The 24,096-nt window shown below is 40.7% G+C and overlaps 2 protein-coding genes and 1 non-coding gene across 4 annotated transcripts in view; 1 reads left to right on the forward strand and 2 right to left on the reverse strand.

Annotated features, from left to right (window-relative positions):
• Nucleotides 1-13,187, reverse strand: part of LOC145402356 (ATP-binding cassette sub-family F member 3) — a 41,890-nt gene extending 28,703 nt beyond the window's left edge. The window contains exons 1-4 of one of the 2 annotated variants that reach the window (XM_080274510.1): nucleotides 13,111-13,187; nucleotides 11,222-11,327; nucleotides 9,144-9,309; nucleotides 3,354-3,479 (exon numbers count right to left, since the gene is read on the reverse strand). In XM_080274510.1, coding sequence (XP_080130636.1) covers nucleotides 3,354-3,479; nucleotides 9,144-9,309; nucleotides 11,222-11,327; nucleotides 13,111-13,183 — 471 coding nt within the window. In that variant the 5' untranslated portion in view covers nucleotides 13,184-13,187. The remainder of the gene's footprint in view (nucleotides 1-3,353; nucleotides 3,480-9,143; nucleotides 9,310-11,221; nucleotides 11,328-13,110) is intronic. The other variant, XM_080274516.1, reaches the window with a different exon arrangement.
• LOC145403234 (5S ribosomal RNA) lies at nucleotides 9,953-10,071 on the forward strand. The gene has a single exon (XR_013897952.1). It is a non-coding gene; the product is annotated as a 5S ribosomal RNA (ribosomal RNA).
• Nucleotides 13,188-19,847: 6,660 nt separating the features above from the next.
• Nucleotides 19,848-24,096, reverse strand: part of Gcn5 (Gcn5 acetyltransferase) — a gene marked incomplete at its 5' end in the record, with an annotated part of 38,794 nt that continues 34,545 nt past the window's right edge. Inside the window, 3 exons of the mRNA XM_080274517.1 lie at nucleotides 19,848-20,185; nucleotides 21,176-21,266; nucleotides 22,086-22,346. Of these exons, the coding sequence (XP_080130643.1) occupies nucleotides 19,983-20,185; nucleotides 21,176-21,266; nucleotides 22,086-22,346 (555 nt within the window). The remainder of the gene's footprint in view (nucleotides 20,186-21,175; nucleotides 21,267-22,085; nucleotides 22,347-24,096) is intronic.

The raw sequence follows: 24,096 nt of genomic DNA on the forward strand, positions 1-24,096 counted from the left end.
TAAACATTTGCATTAAAAAACACAATATTACTGTAATAAACAAATCTGAACCTCAAAACTATGCAATCTGGTTTCCACTCCTTCCCTGAGAGAGGGAGAGGAAAAAAGAAAAAACTTTATCAACTTTGTCTGAACCCTTTTGATGCTGGGCAATTTGTAATTTTCTATACACCTCACACTGCAATGTCATGGATTTTTTAGTCTTTGGATTATGACTTTCTTGGCCCACTATTATCCATCACGGTAAGACACACCAGACTCCAACAACAAACATCCTGTTATCTTCCAGCATGGGTTATCAGAGTTTGTAAGAAGACTTTCCTGATGCAGAGGGGAAACTATTATGGCAGATTTTTTTTTAACTCTTGCTCAAACATGCTGAAAGGTCCATAAAATAAGAAATCATGTAAAAATTAACAGCTATGATGGCAAATATATTTCAGTAATAACTTTCTTTACTACTGTATATAAAATTTCTTTCCCTTTCCAAATGTAACAAAATAATGTGAATTCTGTACTGATATTCTCCCATTATGATGCCAAAATTACTCTCCTTTTAGTATAAACTTGTTTTAGAATAAATGTACTAACATTGTTGGGAAAAAAAAAAAAAAACTGATCTACAGTATTTGTATGAAAAGAGATACAGTATGGTCTTGGGTTATGTCAAGGTTACATTCCTGAGATACCGGTATGACTTAAGCTGACTTTGTATGTAACTCAGATGCAGATGTGTTCCTCATAATAGCATTGTCAACTATACATTGTATAAAATTCATACCAATAATATAAATTAGTTTGTATATGAAACAAGATAGTAGTAGGTGGGGGTGCTCAACATCCACTCACTCGATGTAGTGCTGCTCTCGGGTGACTGCCCTTTCCTCTCTTCCTTCCTTCCTTCCTATATTGTCTTTCTTTCTTTCAGTCTTTCCTCTTCCTTCTGTCTATGAGTGACTCTACACTGAGTGACAAGCCAAATGGTTTCCTGTACACCAGGAAACCACTTACTATGCTGGATGGTACCCTCATAACTGAATTATGGAACCTGGTGGTTTACTGGGTAATTAAGGCACTCCAACTGGACTGAGCCTGTGTAGGTTTTTATCCAAGGGATGGTTGGGCTATATTGCTCACATAATGTCATTCAGGAATGTGTGAGGCTGGTTACTCTCGTCTTAAATGTCAGGAACAACTTGCCTAGCCCCAGCTCCTTTGCACCTCATGTGGCAACACAGGATTAGATGATGATGATGATGATGATGATAATGATGATGATGAAAGAAGACCAATACAGTAATGATCTTTACTGAAAAAAAGAATCTGAATGGTCAAATTGACATTCATCGCAAGAAAATCCTTGTGCTGTCCAGCTAGGCCATCCACCACTGAACTCCTTACACTTGTCTCACTGAGTGTACTGTCCAGCCCAGCCACCTCCTCACCCCTCACCTGCCATCATTCGCCTTCTCCATATGTGTGCTGTCTACACCACCTTTCCACTCCTCACTACCATAACACAATTCTGTTACTGTATACTAATGTATCTAAGCATTTTTGTTACTCTGAACTAAAACTGTGGAGTGTTGCCAATTTTCAAAATTAACACAATTATTGTAGTAATAAGTACACCTCAACTTTAACACTGTTTGCTCAGATACTGTAATCAATGAAATGAACACGCAGAAGTTAATTCTACCTCACCCTCATATATGAACACTTTTGAAACTTATTAATGGCAGACAACTACATCGGGTTTAGGTGGCTTGGAAGTGACGTGTGACAAAATGCCTGGATGAAGAAGAGGCTGGTCATTCAATTTTCTTGAAATACTAATAAACTGAAGATTGTTTTGTTGCATACTTCTATTTTGTGGCATACTTCTTTTCACTGCATATTTAACGACTGCATGCAACTGCAGACTATGGTGAACTGTTCTGCTTTGTGATCCTGAGCTTTGAAAGCAGCCACTGCCTTCTCCAGGAAGCAAAAGAATTTCCCAGTCTTCAACTTAAGCTCCCCTAACAGTTTTGTCCCTGTCTTCGCCACGTGCCTCATGATCTTCAGATTGTTTTGCTTGTTCTTGAAGTTCTTCGTTGGGTCAGCTCTTGGCCATGAGAATCCAGGAGTTCATTTATGCCACCCTTATCAGTCTCAAGATGTGACTGACCACCTTATGTCACACACCTGCATTTTATTTTGCTCACACTCTCTTCAACTCATTCACGAATTCAAGGCACATTTTTCCCCATACACCATTCATATTTGACTGTGTCACCTCAGCACATGACTCTGCAATGCTTTTACTAGTAATGCAGATCATGAAGTCTTTTTAAAAGCTTCTGAGTGTTTTCTTGCCACCCTCTGTTCCCAAATCACTTGCCTAAAATATCAAAACAACATCCAGGACACGATACCATACACAAATACTGTCATCTCTCCCCCCTCGCCCACCTCAGACCAGCTTCCAGAACCATATCCACACTCAGATCACTCGCCGCTCCATTCAGTCACTTAAAGACAACACACAGCTGCATGCACGGCCTCCTGACATCCACCCTTCTGAATCCTATCTTCCTCGTGAGGACAGGGTCCACCTGGCCAGGAAGATGTGGGCACCATCCAGCCCTCTTAAGCTACCAGAAGAGGCTGGATGACTCCGTCGCTGATGCCTGTCCAAGATGCAACACAGCACCCCGTACTATTAAGCACATTATGGAAGACTGCATTGCACACAATCACCTACGCCAACAGCACAACATACACTCTTTGAGAGCTCTGTGGGAACGCCCGGTCTCAGCCATGGCCTTCCTAAGGGACTCGGGGCTGTTCAGCCAGACTGCCTAGGGAACAACTACTACTACTACTACAGTTTGGTATAGGAAAAAATGCAAAAGTCAGTGATATCTTGGTCATGCAAATCATATCGGTTACAACATTAAAGGAAGGTGGCAGGGGGTAATCACTGGTTAGAAGGGTAGAAGGAAAGGTGAGGATTGGTTAGAGGGGTAGGACAGAATGTAGGAGAAGGTGAGAACTGATTAGAAGAGTAGGAGGCAAGGTAAGGATTGGTTAGAGGAAAAGGGTAGAACGTGGTAGGGAATGAGGTCTGGTTACATGAGCAGAAGAAAGGGATGGGAGGGACTTATTCATAACATATATGTCACAAAATAACAAGTAGTCAACTGACATCTCAACCTAAATTTAATTCAAGGATGATCTTGGACGTTCAACGGTCCAAGCTGTGGGTAACAACCATGCATTTTATCAGCTTGACATATGGCTTGCAAATGACAGGTCAAATCAAATCTTATGAAGTACCGTAACAATGGAGGGTATGACTAAAGAACAACCTGAGAAGCAGTAGCCATCTCCAGGATGATGGGTGATTGCGTGTCTTTCTTGTCTGTGTTAGTTCGCTTTTCCTTCTTCTCCTTCAACTTTGCCTCAGCCTTATCAAGCTTCCTTTGATCAACTTTCTGAAAAACAAAAATCTGACTAAGCACAATCATAATAAATTAATATGAATACAAAATTACTTAACACTAAGTACACTGAAAATAATTATTGAAAAATATATCAGGAGTGTATGAGGCTGCAGTGTTGTTGATCTGGAGTGTATGAGGCTGCAGTGTTGATAATCTATCTCTGTGACCTACAATATAACTTGGATTAAGCCAGTATCAAAGGATAATCAACTGAATCCTGGAAATATCATCCCTTCCCTTCAATTTGAAAGAACTGTTTGTGGCTAATGTGTTAACTAGAACAGCCTCCTCAACCTATTATAATAAAGTGAATGTCTTAACGGTGGTAGATAGTGACGACCTATCATCCACTCACTTGATGTAGTGCTGCCTACTTCTTCCTTCACCTTTATCATTCTTTTTCTGTCTGCCCTCCTCTCATTCTACATCTCTCACTTTTCCTGCCACTTTTCATTACTCCTTTTCTTTTCAGGTGGCTTTACATTGAGTGACAAGCTTAATGGTTTCCTGTATACCAGGAAACCATTAACAACACTGGGTGGTAATCATAGAACCAAACCATACATGTTCCCTATGTGTCCATAAGTGGGTTGGTGAAGGGTTAGTGTCCCTCCCCACAAAACAAATAACTCAGAGTTAAATGCCCACCCCTTATGGGATTATGGTGTCTGGCTATAAACAGATAGATACATTGTGTTAACCAAATCTCTAGTCTGACTGCCACTTTCCCATTAAAAGCCATACTTTACTTGATAACTGATCAGTGGCACAGTCACAGGGATGGCCAGGGTAGCAATGGGCATTCCTGAAACATGCCAGGCCATCCCAACTTCTCGACAATAACCCAGGACTCCCTTAACCCTTTCAAACACCAGGGGCCCGGTGAAGAATCCAACCGCTCACACTCTTTCGAAACAGGATTCGTCCAAGTGAAATACAACCGCTTGCACTCTTTTGACTCAGGATTCATCCAAGTGAAATCAACCGCTCACACTCTTTCGATGTAGGATGAGTCCAACCAAATAATTTGCTTTTTTTTTTTCACAACAGTTTGTTGATGTGAAAAAAATACAGTGTGTGAGTACTACTGTATATATGAGTATATGTCAGTGAGTAAATGAATCCATTACTGAACAATAAAGTATGGTGTTTTATATCCTTTATATATATATATATATATATATATATATATATATATACATGTTTTTCTCATTCATTAGGAAGCTCATTTATTAATTTGTAACATGTATCAGTTTCATAACAATACAGTTAAAAATTAGGGCAGGGGAATGAAATGATTGTAATTATTTTTCAATGCTGCACAAATCACTGAGTGAGGAATGTGGGGAGCATGAGGTCTGGATGGACGAGACTGAGATGACAGGAAACAGTTCACTCAGAGTGGCCAGGCGAGATGAACGACTATTGTTATTCTGTGGGCCATAAAAAATTTTATAGTATAGCTAGAGGTGTCATTTTTTTAAGAAATGGATCGCAGATAAATGCTCTACAATATTCTATAATCACTGCTGAAATGTTTATATGTGTGTGAGTAAATAAGCACTGAATAAATAAGTGAATGATACAATATGGTAATTCCTTTTTTTTTCCAGATTTTTTTTGGGTTCATTAGGAAGATCATTCATTAATTTATAACATAGCAGTTTCAAAACAATACAGTTAAAATAAGGACGGGGGAATGAATTGATAGAAATCAGTTTCTGATACCGCACGAATCGCTAAGTGAGGAGTGTGGGGAGCGTGAGGTCTGGGCTGGCGAGAGACTGTCACTCAGGACTTGGAAGTGGTTGGACTCAGGTGGCGTCGAAAGAGTGCGAGAGGGTTAAGTGATCTCCCAAAAACAGACTTGACTGCCTCTTGGTCACCCCATACTTTAAATTCTTACTATTCTTCTGCTACTGATATGCCTTCTAAAGATATATAGAGATCAGAGATATAAAACAGTGACATTAAAGAAGTTTAAAGCAACAACTACTGTACTGGCAACTACTACCATTATCACTACTTCATCTAACATCACTACCACTATCAGAACTATCATCACTATAATTATCACAGCAATCATCACTTCGTTTCATTTTTAAAGGCTCCAACATGCTTGCATGCATCGGCCTTGGTCACCTAATGGCAGCTCTCCATGCTGCACGAGCTACTGCAGCCTCCCTGTTCAGTCCCATAACCCTGAAGTCACACTTAATGACCTCGTCCCATGTCTTTCTTGGTCTACCCCTCATAACCCCACCACCAATATTAACACTTTTCACCTTCCTCACCCAATTATCATCCCCCATCCTCTCCACATGTCCAAACCATCTCAATTTACCTCTCCTCATCACAACACCAATACACTCCAGTCCCATCCTACCTCTCAACTCTTCCATCATAAACCCAGCCCCCCCAGACCATGCACGCAGGGACGCACTACACATCCACCTAATCATTGTCATTTCTGTACGTCTGAGCCTGTGAATATCCTCCTCCTTTACTGCCCAGGTCTCACTACCACACAGCATTACACTCCTAACACATGCTGCATACAAAGACCCCTTAGCAAGTAGGGAGAGCCCTCTCAATGTCAGGAGAGGCAAGAGCTCCCTGAACTTCTTCCAACCACTTCTCACCCTAGCCACAGAGCTAGCTACAGCCCCACCTCCAGCAAACATGTCTTCCAAATAACAAAACTCTTCCACACACTCAAGAGATTCTCCAGCAAGTTCAATCCTTTCACGCCTGACAATCTCCACCTGCTCTCCCTGACACGCTGTACACATAAAATCAGCATTATCTCGCAGTCTACCTCTGATACCACTACATCTCTTGTGCACCCATATGTCACAAACACCGCAAAAGATGGAATTACTTCCAACACCCTTGTGGCAAACTGCACATGGCCACTCTCCCTCGTCTTTGACAGTACTGCCACCAACCCTAGATATCATCACTTTTGTTTTATCTGCATTTATCCTTAAGCCCTTGTGCCCCGTACCATCTCTCCACTTCCTAAATCTTTTCTCCACCTCCCTTTTGTTCTCTGCAATCAACACCAAATCATCAGCAACATCTCCCACGGGAGCCCGTTTCTGAAGTCACATGAGAGGGCTTCAAGTACCGTGATAAACAACATGGGACTCAAAACTGATCCCTGATGCACACCAACGTTCATGGAAAACTCATCACTCAAATCTCCATTCACTCTCACCTGGGTGTGAGCACCCACATACATGGCCATAACCACCCTAACCAGCCACTCCTCCAAGCCAAGCTTTTTCATCGCCCACTTCACCACCTCTCTAGGGACTCTGTCAAAGGCCTTCTCCAAATCAACAAAAAACAAAGTACAGTTCCCTTTTCTCTCCTATGTATTTTCCTTGACGCTGTCAAACAATGAATATGGCATCAGTGGTCCCCCTACCTGGCTTAAACTGCATCTCATCTATATTCACTCTTTCTATAATCATATCTTCTAGAACTCTCTCCATTACCATCATAATCTGATCTAAAAGCGTTATACCTCTGTAATTTCCTCATTCTAGGGCACTGCCCTTCCCTTTGTACAGATTTACAGTTACACTCTTCAGCCAGTCTGGGACAACACGCTCATATATAATCGTATTTATCAAGTCAGTGACTAACTTCACTCCTGTATCCCCTGAAGTCTTCAGCATTTCAGCAGTCAACCTAGGCAGGGGGACCACTGATGCCATATTCATTGTCTGACAGCTTCAAGGAAAATACATAGGAGAGAAAAGTGAACTGTACTTTGTTTTTTGTTGATTTGGAGAAGTCCTTTGACAGAGTCCCTAGAGAGGTGGTGAAGTGGACAATGAGAAAGCATGGGATCGAGTAGTGGCAGGTTAGGGTGGTTATGGCCATGTATGTGGGTGCTCGTATCCACCTAAGAGTGAATGGGGATTTAAGTGATGAATTTTCCATGAATGTTGGTGTGCATTGGAGGTCAGTTTTGAGTCCCTCATTGTTTATCATGGTACCTGAAGCCCTCTCACGTTACTTCAGAAAATGAATGCCAGTGACTTGGTATTGATTGCAGAGAATAAAATGGAGGCGGAGAAAAGATTCAGGAAGTGGAGAGATGGTATGGAGGCACAAGAGCTTAAGAGTAAATGCAGACAAAACAAAACTAATGATATCTAGGGCTGGTGGTGGTAGTCAAAGACAGGGTAAAGTGGCCAAGTGGGGTCTGCCACAAGGGAGTGAAAAGTAATTCCATCTTGTGCAGTGTTTGTGACAAGTGGCTGCATGAGAGGGGTGCATATGGTATTAAAGGCAGACTGAGATAATGCTGATTTTATGTGTGAAGTGTGTCAGGGAGAGCAGGTGGAGATTGTCAGGCGTGAAAGGATTGAAGTTGCTGGTGAGTCACTTGAGTGTGTGGATGAGTTTTGTTTACTGGGAGAAATGTTATGTGCTGGAGGTGGGGCTGGGGCTAGCTGTGTAGCTAGGGTGAGCTGTGGTTGGAAGAAGTTGAAGAAGCTGTTGCCTCTCCTGGCATTGAGAGGGCTCTCCCTACATGCTAAGGGATCTTTGTATGCAGCATGTGTTAGGATTGTAATGCTGTATGGTACTGAGACCTGGGCAGTAAAGGAAGAGGATACTCGCAGGCTCAAACATACAGAAATGACACTGATTAGGGGAATGTGCAGTGCGTCCCTGAGTGCAAGGCCTGGGGGGGGGCTAGGTTTACGATGGAAGAGTTGAGAGGTGAGATGGGACTGGAGTGTATTGGTATTGTGATGAGGAGAGGTAAATTGAGGTGATTTGGGCATGTGGAGAAGATGGGGGATGATACTTGGATGCAGAAAGAGAGCAGTGTTAATATTAAGAGTGTACACACAAACCAGGTTAAGTGGAATGTCAACTGTAATACACAGGGAGTTAAGACATTAACTACGGTATTTAAGTGATGGGTCGGCTGTACAGATTTTTAAAGCTAATTAAAAATTACCAATTATCTCTGGGTGGTTTTTGATAGTTAAAAAATAAATAAATACATTTTAAAAACAACTCCATGAGTCACAAGCAGGATTAAGTAAGGAAAGGGTGTTAATTCATCAGGTGCAGCTGCTGATCAACACCAGTCTGTCTCGCCACGCAGACCCATCAGCAACAGGCAAGCAACCGCCCCTGCTGGGTTGTCCCATTCAGTGAACTAACATTCCCTTAAAGCTGAGTGCACCTCATCAAAGCATGGTATGGGGATTAGTGTGAAGGTTTGGTTCCTGGATGGATGCCACACTTGAACCTCTTCATCCAGTTAACAGGGGTACCATAGCAGGTTCAAAGCCACCTTGTAATTTGGCTATATGGTTACCACCCTGCACTGCAAATGGTTTCCTGGGTTACAGGAAACAATTAGGTTTGTCACTCAGTGTACAGCCACCTGAAGTGGAACAAAAAGTAATAAGAAGTGACAGGAAGGAGCAGCAAGAGAGGACGGTAGACACAGAGACAGAATGAGAAAAGGGATGGAAGAAGTAGGCAGCATTACAATAAGTGAGTGGATGATGGCTGCCACCACCTACCACCAAGTTAATTCATCAGTAAGATAAATAAATAAAAGTACTACACAATATAACTTTAAACAAGGATCAACCGTATTATAATCTGTACACTGACCAGGGCATCATCCCTTTCCCGTGACCAAACAGAGCGAACCTCTTGTTCCTCCAGTTCCATACTGGCAGCCATCTCTGCCAGCTGTACCGGTGCATCCAGGGCTTTATGTTCCCCAAGGGTACCATTGGGGGTTGACAGCTGCCCCATCACTTCCTCACAAAGGGCCCTTACATAGAAAAGACAATAACTGCAGTCTAATGCAATATAAGGCAGGGTTGGCAAAAAAAAAAACAATTTTTTTTTTAAAGCCCAACCCACCTGTTTCCCCCCCCCCACAAAATACCCCCCCAAAAAACGGGATTTTTTTTTTTTTTTCAAAGTTTACCCTAACTTTATATAAAATAATGTTTCCACTACACATAATTATGAATAGCCCAATAAAATCTTACATTTCACACAGTTATTTGAATGAGAGAAATGAGCACAATCCTGTTTTGACCTGTTTGGCTGTTATCCTTGGGCTGCCTGCTACACAGCAAAACATGCTTCAACATATAGGCGCAAGTATTCAGCCAGACTATTTGGTATGAAGGTATGAGGGACTTGAGAGCACTGCACAACTCATGAACTGGCAAAGATCAGTCCACACTACACAATAGTAGCAGAAGGAATCATTTGCCTTGCTAATCTCCTTTCTTTTTGTTGACCATATATTTGCATTTCTCAGTTTTCTCAGAAATTGTTACTGAAAATTCATATTTGCAAAGAGCATGTTTTACTTATGTTGGTGATGGGAAATGTAATTTTTTTTTTTCCTAATCACTAAGATTATGCTTCCAAGATATCGATGTTTTGTTTTTTTAACCAGTGCCAACGGCCATACCACGATGAGTACACCGCTTCCCGTCCGATCAGCGAAGTTAAGCAACGTTGGGTCTGGTTAGTACTTGGATGGGTGACTGCCTGGGAACACCAGATGCTGTTGGCATCCCTACGTGTCAAGTGGGGTTGGTGGAGGATTAGTGCCCCTCCCTGTAAAACAATTAACTCTAAGCCATTGGCCACCCCGTCTGGGATACATGGCGTCTGGCAATGAATGAATGAATGAAATGAAATAGAATATGATTAAGTAGCTATTATTTACTGCTGATACTGTGTGCAAAAATATAACCATTTAATCCAATAAAACTGAATTTGTTATGAAATACATTATTCTTAAAAAATCCAGTAAAGTAGGTAAAATAGTTTTTTTTTTTTTTTTTTAAGTGGTTTTACTGAAAAAACCCGAGTGGGTAAAACTGGGTTACCCACTTTGGTGCCAACCCTGATATAAGGTACCAGTAAGTACCATCAGACCTATTTATCCAAGTTTTAACAGGTGAAAGATTCATCATGCAGTTCCACATGACACATGGATGCATGCATGTATATGGTAATTAAAAGGTAGAATGAAAAGGAATGCTGATGATATACTGAGGCAAATAAAAAGAAGGGTCTATGATGAAACAGATGTAGGAGACATGAGAAAAAGCAAACACACACCAACTCAGTACAAACATCCATAAATAAAGTGAGATGCTGAAATGAAATTTGAAAGGGATATAATCATGCCAAGAATGCACTGAGGAACACCTGCAGTTTAAAGTCCTTGAGCAGAGGTGAACCAAAGCCATGCCTGTTTTTCATGAACTAATGATGCAACACCATAGACAGTCATTAAGCATCAGAGACTAACCCAAATGCTTGATCAACATAACTGATGGTATCTTGTTCAGTTTCTTCCTGTGGCAGTCATGAATTTGGTTCCGCTATGCTCAAGGACTTTTAGCCGTGGGTGAACCTAAGCTATGCTACTGCTACAACAAAAGTATTATGAAAATAGGCCCTAAAAAAAAAAAAAAACAGAAAGAAAGGAAATGGACAGTAGACACGAATTATCTGCAACAGAGAGGAGGAAATGTGAGGAAGTCTTGACAAAAATTTGCATTAAAATTCAAGGAAGATGATTCTTCCTTTGAAAATACTGAGTTACACACTGTAAAACTTAAAATGGATGTTATTACCACAGTGCTATAGTCATAATACAAACACAAAGTGAAGTTTTTCAATAAAAAAAATTAACATATGCTATCCAGTACCTTATTTCTCCATCTTTTTCTACACCAACAGCATCTGCTAGCAGACCCCCAATGGCATCATATACATCATCACTTGTCTCAAAATCTTCAGTACTTGTGAGAACACCTGAGGGCAAAAACATATCTGTTCAGTTAGGATTAGTGTATAGCTGAAGCTACTACAATAGTCTCTTACCTTTTTTTTTTTTCCCCAGACTTCAGTAATATTTTTCACTTATTATTTTATAACTCCAAATACATTTCACGACAAGTCTATACTTTTCAAACAGTTTATATCTCATTTTTGCAACTCATATCAATATAGTGCTGGAGAGAGGAATGCTTTCACGTGGTGGCATCGATATGATTGGGTGGCTGTACTACCCGGGCATATCAATGTCCCTCAGATCCACCCCTAACCCCTGAAAGGATGATGGTGAACTGCAGAAGGGCAACTTCAGCCTGCAGTCCACTAGGTTCACATTCAGATGAACCTAGGGTTGCAACTACTACTACTGACAAATACAAATTTAATACAAACCTATCTATCTATCTATTGCCAGACGCCTCAATCAGGTAATCCTATCACTATATTTCATATTCACATGATGCGAGGAGATCCTGACCACAGATTTTTGACTCGTGGGAAACAACCCAAAATACAGCAGAAAAAACACCCCACATACTATCTCCTCTCCTGTGGCAAAGAGTTATGAAGCCACAGTGAACCCTCATTATAAAAAACAAAGCACATGATAAACCTTTGCATTAATGGACACTTACCATTTTAAAAAAGTCCATCTGAACTGTACAGACTCCAGGAGCCTGTGATCTCCATGGTAGCCTGTGTTCCATATAGTGGAGCCAAACTCCATGATGGGTCTGATGTGGGATTTGAATAAAGTCAACACAAAATCTCGGTCTCGACAGAGGGTGGACTTTAATAAATTATTTAACAGGCCTGCTGCCTTTTTTACAGTATTTCTTATGTGCGAATGAAATTTCAGTGAACTGTCAACCCAAATACCTAAGTCTTTGTGTGTAGTTTCTACGGAGAGGCTGGTGTTGTTCATGTGATAGTACTGAAGTGTGCCAACAGAATTCCAGTCTACTGGGCCTCTCTGACATCGCAGAACAGTACACTTATCAAGACTGAAATGTAAACCCCAGGACTCAGCGACATTGTAGACCATATCAATGTCCTTCTGGCATGTACTTAAATCTGCAGCTAATGTGGAACAAGTGTTTTGGCGCAACTTGAGGTAAATCTTCATGTCGTCAGCAAAGAATTTACATTTGGAGCGTATGTATGAGGGTAGAAAGTTTATATATATCATAAAGAACAAGGGGCCTAGAACAGATCCCTGGGGAACACCACTGAGAACATTCCTTGAGGAACTGGCGCAGCCGGACACAGACACTTGCATGGTGCGGCCGGACAGGAAGTCAGAGATCCAAGTTAGCAAGGAACCACTGACCCCAAGTATCGAATGGTTGTGTAATACTTCCCCATCTTATATAGCACTGAATGGTATGACATAAAAAGAAAAAGAGGAAAAAAAGTCAGTTACAGTCAGGAATGGAAATTTTAAATTTAGCCAGAATATTTAACTAAACTTCCTTCGAAAATTTGTGGTGGCACTGTCCCTCAACCAATACTGTAATATTTCATCTTCAACCGCCTACTATGGACGATACGAGCGGGACTGGTTATCCTTCACGGCCACAACTCCGTTGGGCAAATAAGGAATAATCATAAAATATGCTTCCATACTGCACGAAGCGAAAAATTAATGCAAATATAGGGCCTTGTTCTCCTGTACAACTATGAATACCACATTAGCATTTTTAACTAAATATCAACTTCAATATATCTTGCCATCTATTTAAAGCACTAATATGGAGATTACCTTCAACATATTGGAAAATTTCTTCATCTATATTGGGAAACCTCTCCCTCACGAGTTGACTGGGGACTGCCATGTTTACACTGAGGTAGGAATACGATCATCTTCCATTCTGTACTGTCCTCAGCCTATCGCCCCTACTTTTAAAATCCTTTATGACAGTCTTTGTAGGAAATATTAATTGCAGACTTGTCAATATGTTTTATAATAAACTGATTAGCCACCTCTCCTTGTTTGGTTCAACTGTGTTATGTATTGATATAAAAACGTAATCTGTGAATGACTATTTTCAATCACATGGGGACCGTGCGGCAAAGTATTAACTAAATAAATTCGTTAGTGGGTGTATGGCTGCGCCACACTAGTCTGTATATGACGTAAATATACAAATGAAATATGTACTGGGAAAGTAATCAATACAGCATTGGCTATATTCAGCATTAATATCGGAAGAACCCGGATGCAGAACTTTTGAGCTAAAGATCAGTCTTTTCACTGAAGGGTATCTCAACACTGCAAGGAATCCATATGTGAAGTGGTCTTTATGTTGTTAGGCTACGTGATCAGAGTCCAACTCCTTGATCTCTGGACACGAGCGACTGATGTGGGGTTCCCTTCGATGTCGGGTCTAGAGCATGACTAGAGGAACAGGGCATAAAAACTCGGTTAACCAACCTTGCACGTATATTGCTAGAAAGACAATACAGTGCTTAACACAATACACCGTACAGATTAAACGATATTGCAAACAGCACGCACTTTAGACCAGCGTCGTCAGTCCTGGCAGAATGCAATAACCATTCAACATTATGTATGTTAAAATCACCCAAAATGGCTATTTCGGTGCTAAGGGCAAGGTTGTTACTCAACTGTGTGGATATGGAATCAAATATATATATATACACAAACAGTAAATATATATGTACTGTATATCAATAAGAACATTAGCAATAATTAATTTTCCCCACCTGTTGTTAAATGAGTTGGAACGATAATAATTCTTCTCTTTAAATCATATCTTATAATCTGTATTGGTGGGAAACGCACTGCATCGAAAAAAAAACAAAAAGAAAAAAGTGATTTCAAATGTGGGGGGGGGGGGCCAAAAATTGACTGGGGGGGCCCCAAGCCGCTTATTTTTTTTCAACCGGTATACTTAGTCATTCAGGCATATTGGCAACCTTGGAATGAGTTCAGTAAGAAATGACTCATCAAGATCACATCTTTACTCAGGAATACTGTAGATGATACAATTCGACTAAAACCATAAAATCATCCGAAAAGCTGTGTTTTGACATTAAACCAACCTATACCTAACTCAGCATAACACCTTATTTTGCTTAGTGGGAATAAGGAAGGTGAAGCATTGCTGAGTCTTCTCTGGAGGCACTTGATCCGACGTTGCCAACATGACTGGATGACCAAGTATACCAGGGAAAAAAATTTTGTGCCTGGGCCCCCCAGGCACCCCTGTAGCTACACAACTTCCAGAGTCTTGAGCCACTTCCCTCCTATCAATCCCCTGTCTAGGAGGTCCCCACACAGGGTTTCATCCAATGTCTTCCCTGGTTTGTCTCTGGGCATTCCTCCCTCCACCTCTATGCTATAATGTGTGTGTGTGTGTGTGTGTGTGTGTGTGTGTGTGTAGCACAGCCAAAACTGGAAAAAGGGTTTTGTGAAACAGTAGGATGGTTGAAACTGGGTAACAAACAGGTCTATGTTGACTAAAGTTTTCTAAATGGGTGTTTTGGCCCTTATTAACTGTCCTCATTGGTGTCCCATTATGCAGAAAATGCCATGGGTCATACCATGGAATTTCTGCATCTCTGCAGGAGCAAATGTTTCGTGGCCCTATTAGGGCGTGAAGCATTTGCTCCTGCATTGACACATAAATTGTTGGTTGCATGCAAAGTGAAATGCAGTTCAGAAATGGCTCTCATTTGGGCAAGTGTTGAATAGCCCAATAGGACTGTAAAGCACATTTTCATACTTATGACACTCAACCAGTTACCCTCCCCTTTCCGATCAACATATCCTACCAATTTGCAACACTTCTCTACACTAATATCACATTCCAAATGTCTCATATTACACCATTCTCAGTTCTGTCATTTGCTGATGTATTACTCATCCATATCAATACCTGTGTACTCACTCTTGTACATTCCAGCCTGCTTGTATACTCATCACTCACCGGCAAAAACTATCATACAATGTAACACATCTTACACATTAGCAGAGTGTACCCTTGGGACAAAAAATTGAGCTTACTCAGAGAACTGGGCAGCAAAACATTGCTGGGGACCCACAATTGATTTTATTTGTTTTGTATATATCTGATTTTTTATTATTATTTTTTTTATGTAAACCATAGACACGAAGGGGTGGTGACACCAAATGAATTAAAGGCAAAAGCTGGGTTCCCAGAACATACTGCAGGGGAAGCATATGATGGATGCTCACTAAAGTCTAACAAAACCTTTAACCTCTCCAACCTGAAGATGTCACTGATGTTTAATTCTTGCCACCAAGAGATTATTTTATTTAGCTTCAGAGAAACTTTCCTGAATACAGTAATGGGTTTTCCTTAACCTCTTCAGTTAAAGAGGCAATTCCTGTACTGAACAAAATTACCTGGAAGCAACAAGAATAAACTGTTATCTGATTCAATAGGCTAAATATGAACTTGGATTATTGTTAAAAATGGAAAAGAATATGTTAGGTATAATATGGAAACAAAAAGACTTTCTTTGGTATGGGAAGTGGCAAAACAGAGAATACAATTACTATGTTAGGTATAATATGGAAACAAAAAGACTTTCTTTGGTATGGGAAGTGGCAAAACAGAGAATACAATTACTATACTTAAAAACAGAAATGTATATGGAAAGGTCACACTTTTCATAGAACAAGTACCAGAAGAGCCATATTAACCACAAAGCAACCCAGAGATAGAAACTGACTGAGGATAAAATAGAGAGATGGAATTCTCTAAGCTGGGATGGGATGGATTAAACTAACAACAAATTGGTCAAGGTGGATGACAACCTTTCCTTCATTCAACATACAGTGGTGCTACCATGTGATTCTACAGCTCATTGAATGACAAGACAAATTGCTTCCAGTGACCCACAAAATCATTTACTGTGTTGGTAATAATGAATGACAAGTGGTCCCATATGATGAATGGTAGTTGTATTTTATGCACAACAAATGTATATCTCTAAATTGCTCATAGTGTTCATATTAGAAAGCAGGTTAGAAAAACTGCTACTGCAGAAATGATTTTATGTATTTATCTACAATAAATAAATTTTCCATTCATCTAAAATTATTCAGATTTCTTTGCTTACAGAAAGAGCTTGCTGATTTCAGATGATGATATAAATACTTAGCAGATAATCTGCAGGAATTAAGCATTTTTCCAGAATTGGATATTTAATTTGACTCTCTTTCTGAAAGGAATAACGTTCAAGCAACTTCTGAACACACAGCATTAGTATTTAACTTATATTTCAAAATACAGTATATAAAAACCCTACAGTAAAGCTGAATCACTAAATTACACAGCAAAATTTCACTTTTATGGATTAACAGTCTACTGAACATTCCTTCATTACAAAATGAAAGTGACAAAAAAGACAGTTTTAATGAGTTTCACTGGTAAATTTTAATTCTACTACAGTGTACAGAGAGTTTATGTAGCTTACCTGTGGATGATGGTTCTGCTTGGCTGGACAGATTGAGGTTACGCAACACTGACACTTTCACACTTCATCATCATCATCGTCCGGACCTCCTTTCCCACCCTAGGGCAGGGTGGGGAGTAACAATGTCCAGACAGCCCATATTTGTCCAATCCTATGGGTCACGCTTCCATTTACTCACCATTCAAGCCCCTGGAATCCTGGCTCTATCTAATATGCCCAAAACATTCACCACTTACTGTAGCTTCACAAAAATGCATCCGATAAAGTTGATCCGGACAGTGTCACATTAAAAAGGGGTGCCAAATTCCACATCATGCGCTTCTCCTCACAATATTTGTCCAGCCAGCTCGATCTCTTGTTATTCCCCTAGCCTTACTGACTTCCAAACTTCTCTTCCTCACACACTCATCCATCATATCTTTCCACCTTCTCCTTGGCCTACCTCACCTCCTCCCTTCATTCCACCATCACTTCTACATACTGGCACATTTTTATAAAACAGTTTCCTATTTTCAGAGTAATCTGCATTCATTTTTCTTCCAGGATCATCATTAATGTATCTTTTGTTTCCTCTTTCCTAGTCTCATATAATTTCTAAAGAATGATGTCTGACACAATGTATACTTCAAAAATGGAATTTTACTGTACCCATCTGAAGGAAAGGTTACATTTTTGGGCTGCACTGCACCAAGATATATCTCCATTGCACATGATCCACATGCAGTGTCTCCCATGCTCTTCTTGGGAATACTGGTCACCAATGATCCTAACTACCTTTACTATACTCATACGCAGTATAACAGTAACACATTAATGTAAAAATTCTATGTAAGACAGCGCTCCACTTTCAGTATATTAAACTGATAGCCTGTATACTGCAGCTACATATCTTACTCATCTGCCTTGGCTCTAGAAATGAAAACATCACAATTTTTAACACATTGTACTAAGTGGAATACATGATTTTGTTAGTGTTAGAACATACTCATTTTCTTGGAAAACCTTAAGTTGTTAACCTCTAACAAGCCATCAGGAATACAAGCAGCTATGCCTATGCAAACAATGTAGGAAACAATGCTCTTTAAGCAGACTGCCTAAGACAATTCTTAATTTAGACAGACTCTCTGTATGGTCTGGGGATAGGAGAAATTATTTTGTTTTATTAAATACATATATACATACATCATCTAATCCTATATTGCCCCATGAGGAGCGTAGGAGCCCAGGACTAGGCAAGCTGGTCCTGACATTTAAGATGAGAGTAACCAGCCTCACTCATCCCTGAGTGACATTTTGTAAGGAATAAACCCCAACCAATCCTTGGATATAAGCCTACACAGGCTCAATCCGGCTTGAGTGACTTAATTACCCACTAAGCCATCAGGCACCACAGTTTGGTTATATGGTTACCACCCTGGGTAGCAAATGGATTCATGGTGTACAGGAAACCATTTGTTTTCTTAACTTCTTGATTTCATTCTTGCTAGTTTGGGAAAGGCTTTTTGAATCTGAGGAGTTAAATATAGCTTCCATTAATCCCATTAGGTTTAGAGGTCCTTCCAGAGCTTCATAAAGACTGTTTAGTTGTCACTTAAAATGAAAAGTATATCATCATGTTTCTGAAAGCATTATTTGTATACCAAATGTGAATCTTGCAATGGTGCTCCCCAGTCACAAGAAACAATTTGCAAAGAACAATATAGTGAACAACATATCTACAGGGCCTGTAGCGGACCAAAAATATATTATCTGTCCCTCCCTTCCTTATTAAATCTCCTCTACCAAACAATTTTCTGTGTATCATCCATAATTCTAAAGGGTAGACCACCTTGCACCTGCACTCTACTGAACTGAAATGAAAGTGGTATCTGTGTATCTCAGTGTTCTGTCATTCACTGCTTAACACCAGTTCAAATATGTATTTAGTAATTTTATACTACCTTAGGCTTGACCATTATTTTCCTTATCTTGCATTACAAAATTACCTATTCATACTGATTCTGACCACTTTTAATTCACAAAGTCTGGCAGTTCTCTACAGAATGTCATATTTGCAAAATGCAGTTCAGTTCAAATTGGAATTCATTTTACTTCCTTCACAACATCATCTTTATCAGTGATGTCATATTCCTGACATACTGCACACTTTCAATGTCATTTATAAAGTCTGTATGCCTTTTATATATATGTAGGACTTTGGATGTGGGGCCTGACTGTTAGCATACACACTTTGTGATGAACATGCCTCAAGTCTAGGGTTTAAACCTAGGCTATGGCATACATTTATAGTGGGTGCTGGTAGTATTTCCTTTCATATGGTTCCATACCTTTACACTGCCTATTCTACCAATGGCATATTGCATTTCAACTTTCACATGCATCACTCTTCCTTTGGACACCCCTTCCCCAAATCCACTTTGCCAACATGGGGATGGGTTAATGCTGGCTATCACTCCTACAGAGACAAAGGGCCTGTCTGGAAATGCAACTCATGTTGAACGAAGATATGGAATACAGATATAGATGTACGATCTTACAGCCACTCTCCAAGTCACACAATCTCATGCTACTTCCAAACTGATCTCTTAGGTCTCAGATTGTCTCTCAGCTCCTCTGTTTCAGGTTTTCATAGGATCATTTTCGTTAGTTTTCAATTTTACAAGGCTCCAACATGATTGCATGCATCGGTCTTGGTCACCTAATGGCAGCTCTCCATGCTGCTCAATTTCTGGCAGCTTCCCTATTCAGTTCCTTGGCCCTGAGGTAAAGTTCAGTGACTTTATCCCAGGTCTTTTTCGGTCTATCTCTCGCAACCCTACCCCTAACATAAACACTTCTCACTTTCTGCACACAACTATCATCCCCCATCCTCTTTACATGCCTAAACCATCTCAATCTACCCCTCCTCATCACAACACAAATACACTCCAGCCCCATCCTACCTCTCAACTCTTCCCATTTTTCCATCCACATTCATATGCTCAAAAAGATTATTTTTATTACATATGCTTCAACCATCCTAAGCCAAACTCTACGCATACCAATCTTCTACAGCACAAAAGGATTATTTGTACTAGTACAGTGTGACTCACCAGCTGCAAAATTGGGCACTCATTACTGATTCAGCACAATAACATTAGAATCCATGCTAAAATTCTCCCACCCTCATTTATCCTTGTTCTCCATCAACCCTAGCTCTCTCATCTTGTTAATATAATACTTTTCTAAGTTATTGGCACACTTGTAGTATTCCGTCTCAGGATGATTGTAGAAGCGGCAGTTCTTGAAGATCCGCAACATGTCTGCATTAAAAAGTCGTGCATTGACGTAGTAATTAGCCTTGAGACGCTCTGTCATTGTCTTCAGGTCTAGAGAAAGAAGGCAAGATTAACAATGCATGAGTACTATACAATGCATCATCATCATTATCATGATCATTATCAAAGCCTCTTCTCCCACCTAAAGATGGGGTAAGGTAGGGTCAAGAAAGTAAGAAAAAATATATAACGGGAGAATTAAAGAACAGCATGTCCAATGAAATGGATGACACACTCACTCTTGCCATTCAAGCCCCCAAAATCCTAACTATACTATGCATCATGAAATATTACTGCATTAAAAGCAAAGCATAGAAATAAACAGATTTCTAAACAAGATCCATCCATCATCCAATCAAGATACAGAACATAATCATCATTATCATACCATTTTCTAAGTCTTGTTTCCTACTCTCATGTATGAGGTTTGTCAAAAATGAAACCAAACTTTTTAAATAGCCCGCACAGCATGACAGCAATTTGAATGTTGTGTAAGGGTGACTCTGAGCTTTAATCTAACATCAGTCACATCATGCCACATCACTTAGTCATCAAGGTACACGCACTTCAGAGAACATGTGATTAATGCACTTGGCAAATTTTCCTCTAGCATCTTAAATCGGCGACCTTTCAGGACTGATTTCAATTTGCAACAAATCACTATGTGCACCATACACATGTTCACTCATGCGTGTGTACCTCCATGACTAAGTGATGTGGCATGATATGGCTAGTGTTAGGCTAAAGCTCAGAGTCAATGATACACAGCACTTTTGTCGCAATCATACTATACCAGATAGTTGATGCACTATTTAAAAAGTTCAAATGCTTTCCGGACAGATCTCATAGAGTTGGGAGCTCACAGATTACAGCACAGTTCCATTACTGTCCTACTACGACATAAGAACTATGAGGCTATTTGCAGCACACACAGCGAGTTATGCGCAGATAAGAACAATGAGTTTTAACTTTTCAGATTATGGCTGACAGGGAATAAACTATCATGTATCTCACCAGTCAGACATAAAAAATGAAACTTACCCATTGGATACTTGATATGATCATAATAATCTGGCACTTCATTTGGGTCAACTGGGACTTGAAAGGGCCAAGCTGAGGCATGGTTTTTGACCTGCAGGTAAGTTAAGGGGGAAAGGCTTAGTTAACTGAAAAGGTTATTCCTGTAATATTTAACCTATGGCATGCAGTTTATCTCATATGTGTCACCTCAGGGGGGATGCGGCTTACTTCAAATGAGCAGAATTTTTAACAACACACCATGAATTTTCTCACTGAAGCCTCAACACACAGTTTTTGTGATAGTGTATCTATTATCTCATCCCCACCCCCAAGGGTGGGGCAAGAAACAAAAGAACAGTGGCTACTATTAACAATACTTCATGCACGTCCTGACCAATTTACCATGGTGTTAGTGCCCAAGGAAGGCTCAAACCTGGGTAGAAAAAATGGTTTTTGATGATGTAATCAAAAGCAAAGGAAACTGTTGTTAAGGGACAAGCAGGAAAGATTAAATAAATTACTGAAGGCAGGATATTATGCAAAAGTTATTGGACTAACTGGCAACTCACTCTGGCTTTGACAGGAGTGAGTCCTGTTTGCACAGTTGCCAGTTTCCCACCAACTGGGAAATTTCTGACCACAATAACACCATGGTGAGTTAAGCAAAAATATTTCGTGGGTAGGTACTCTATCGTACTCTACGACGATGGTATTCATCTGAATTCATTTTGAAATGGTCGCCAAAAAAGCCATACTGCTGCACCACAGAGCCTGTTTTGTAACCCTCCTACTGCAGTCCATGGGTTAAAAGCAAGGTTTGAGTAATACTGTGTCTTATAAAGAGGAAACTACTTCAATACTCTCATTATTTTCCATGAGTGTTTGTTTCTGCATTCACTATTGTGCTGACAACAGAACTACACAAAATTACATTATTAAGGAGTGTTTTAAGCAAGCCATGTAGGTACTCCACTGTGTCCTGTGGGTCTTGGGCTGGTGGTGATCTGGTAGGGCGGGAGCTCGGGTGGGTCTGTGCAGCAGGGGGGGGATTTGGTGCACCCTTCCATCCTGCCTCTCGGATCCCTGGAATGCTCTCAATGGGGATTTCCCGTACTCCATCCCTGAAGCACGTCAATCCTGGGTGCACCTTGCGGATCTCACTCTGCTTCCTCTCAATAAGTTTCTTGATGATCTTTGAAATAAACCAAGAATTTATATATTCAGTACTGTTAATACTGTACTGTATTCTCAATATAAGAATAGCAAAGAAATGTGCATGCTGCATTACTATACGATGGGAATGTTACCATTAACATTCTTTAATAATCATCCCCACCTTTTTTCATTTATAGTACACACACACACATACAAGTAATCCCTCTAATATCTGAACGCCCAATATCCGAACATCCCCATTAACCGGACATAATCGTCCCGGGATCCAATATTCCCAAAATGGTCCGAAAACCGCAAAAAAATTGGAAAAAAAAATAAACAATTTTTTCCTGCCCGTAATCTGAACTTGGCGCGCGGGGCGCGGGACAGCTTTGTTGTGGTGCGTCATTCCTCCGACGTCCGCTAGAGTGCCCCTGCATCCTCCCCACTTTCCGCCTGTCTCTCGTCGCAAGTGCACGCTCGTTGTCATGGCTGCCCACGTGCTCGCTTTTGTGGTGGTGCCTTACCTGCTGCAGGCTCTCCTGCTGCTCTCGTCCCTCTTCTTCGTGTGTGTGATGATGACCCCTAACTCAGAAAAACACCTATACAACTCCCCCTGGACATGCATAGCACCTATTTAAGACCCAAATCACACCAATAAGGGACATAAAAGACTGAAATAAATGCAAAAGAAGCATAAAATGAGGTTTTTGAGGTAGGTTCATACAATATTCAACATTCTGGGTACTTACAAGTCACTGGCTCCTGGACTGGTAGTTATGGACCCTAACCTAGCCTAACTCAGAAAAACACCTCCCTACTGCACATGCATAGCATCTAAGACACAACATATTCACACCAATAAGGGACATAAAAGAGTGAAATGAGGTGTTTGAGGTAAGTATAGTATGGAAAATACAGTAGAGTACAGTCTGAAACATTCTGCCTACTTACAGCAAGTCCCTGGCCATCTCGATGAATAACCACCTCCTCTCAGACTCTGACAGTAAGAAGGATTTCCTAAAGCACTTGCAGTACACTGTTCATGAAGTCTTGCACTTAACTTAGTCATTCGCACTCAGAAGTCCATTCTCTTCACAGTGCACACTCTTGTCTAACTAATGGCCCATTGTAACTTAATAAGTGTTGCACTCTGCACTTTAAGTCTTTCCACTCTTATAACCATTTTCTAAAGCAAAAACACACGTCTATTTACGTTAAATTTAGTCCAAAAATTGTTTGTCTTTTCACTCACAACTGTAAATCCTTAACACAATGCACTGTTTTTTTCACTGCACAACACTGTAAATTCCCATGTGGTCTAGTGGAGAAGTTCTTGCAGTTTAATCACTGTCAGAGTCCGAGAGTATCACTGGCAGGTGACCTAGCGGTGCGTCACTGGGTCGTGGTGATGGCGTACCCACTGCAGGCGACTCTGAAGACAGACGCAAACTCACGTCGAGCGGTGACTCCACCGTGGCTGATGTGCTGGGCTGTGGCTCGGAGCATGAGGGCCTGTCTTGGGGAGGCAACGGAGTGGAGCCAGGGCTGGGCACAGCGGGGGTCACGGGCCTGAAAAAACTGTCAATCGTTGACTGACGCAAGGAACGATGATTCTGACGATTAATGATGCGCTGCCTGAAAGCACGCACTTCCTCCACAAGTCCCAAGCGTCCCATCTCCTTGTCGCACTCCGGGTGTTCCAGGTAGTCCAGAACGAACTCTAGGTGTTCCCAGAGTGCGCTCAGCTTGGGAATGGCTGGAGTAGTGTCATGCTGAGAGGAGTC

Source organism: Coenobita brevimanus, chromosome 6 (genome assembly GCF_032717465.1).
Source record: "Coenobita brevimanus isolate Jiangsu-jjx chromosome 6, ASM3271746v2, whole genome shotgun sequence".
Classification (NCBI taxonomy): domain Eukaryota; kingdom Metazoa; phylum Arthropoda; class Malacostraca; order Decapoda; family Coenobitidae; genus Coenobita; species Coenobita brevimanus.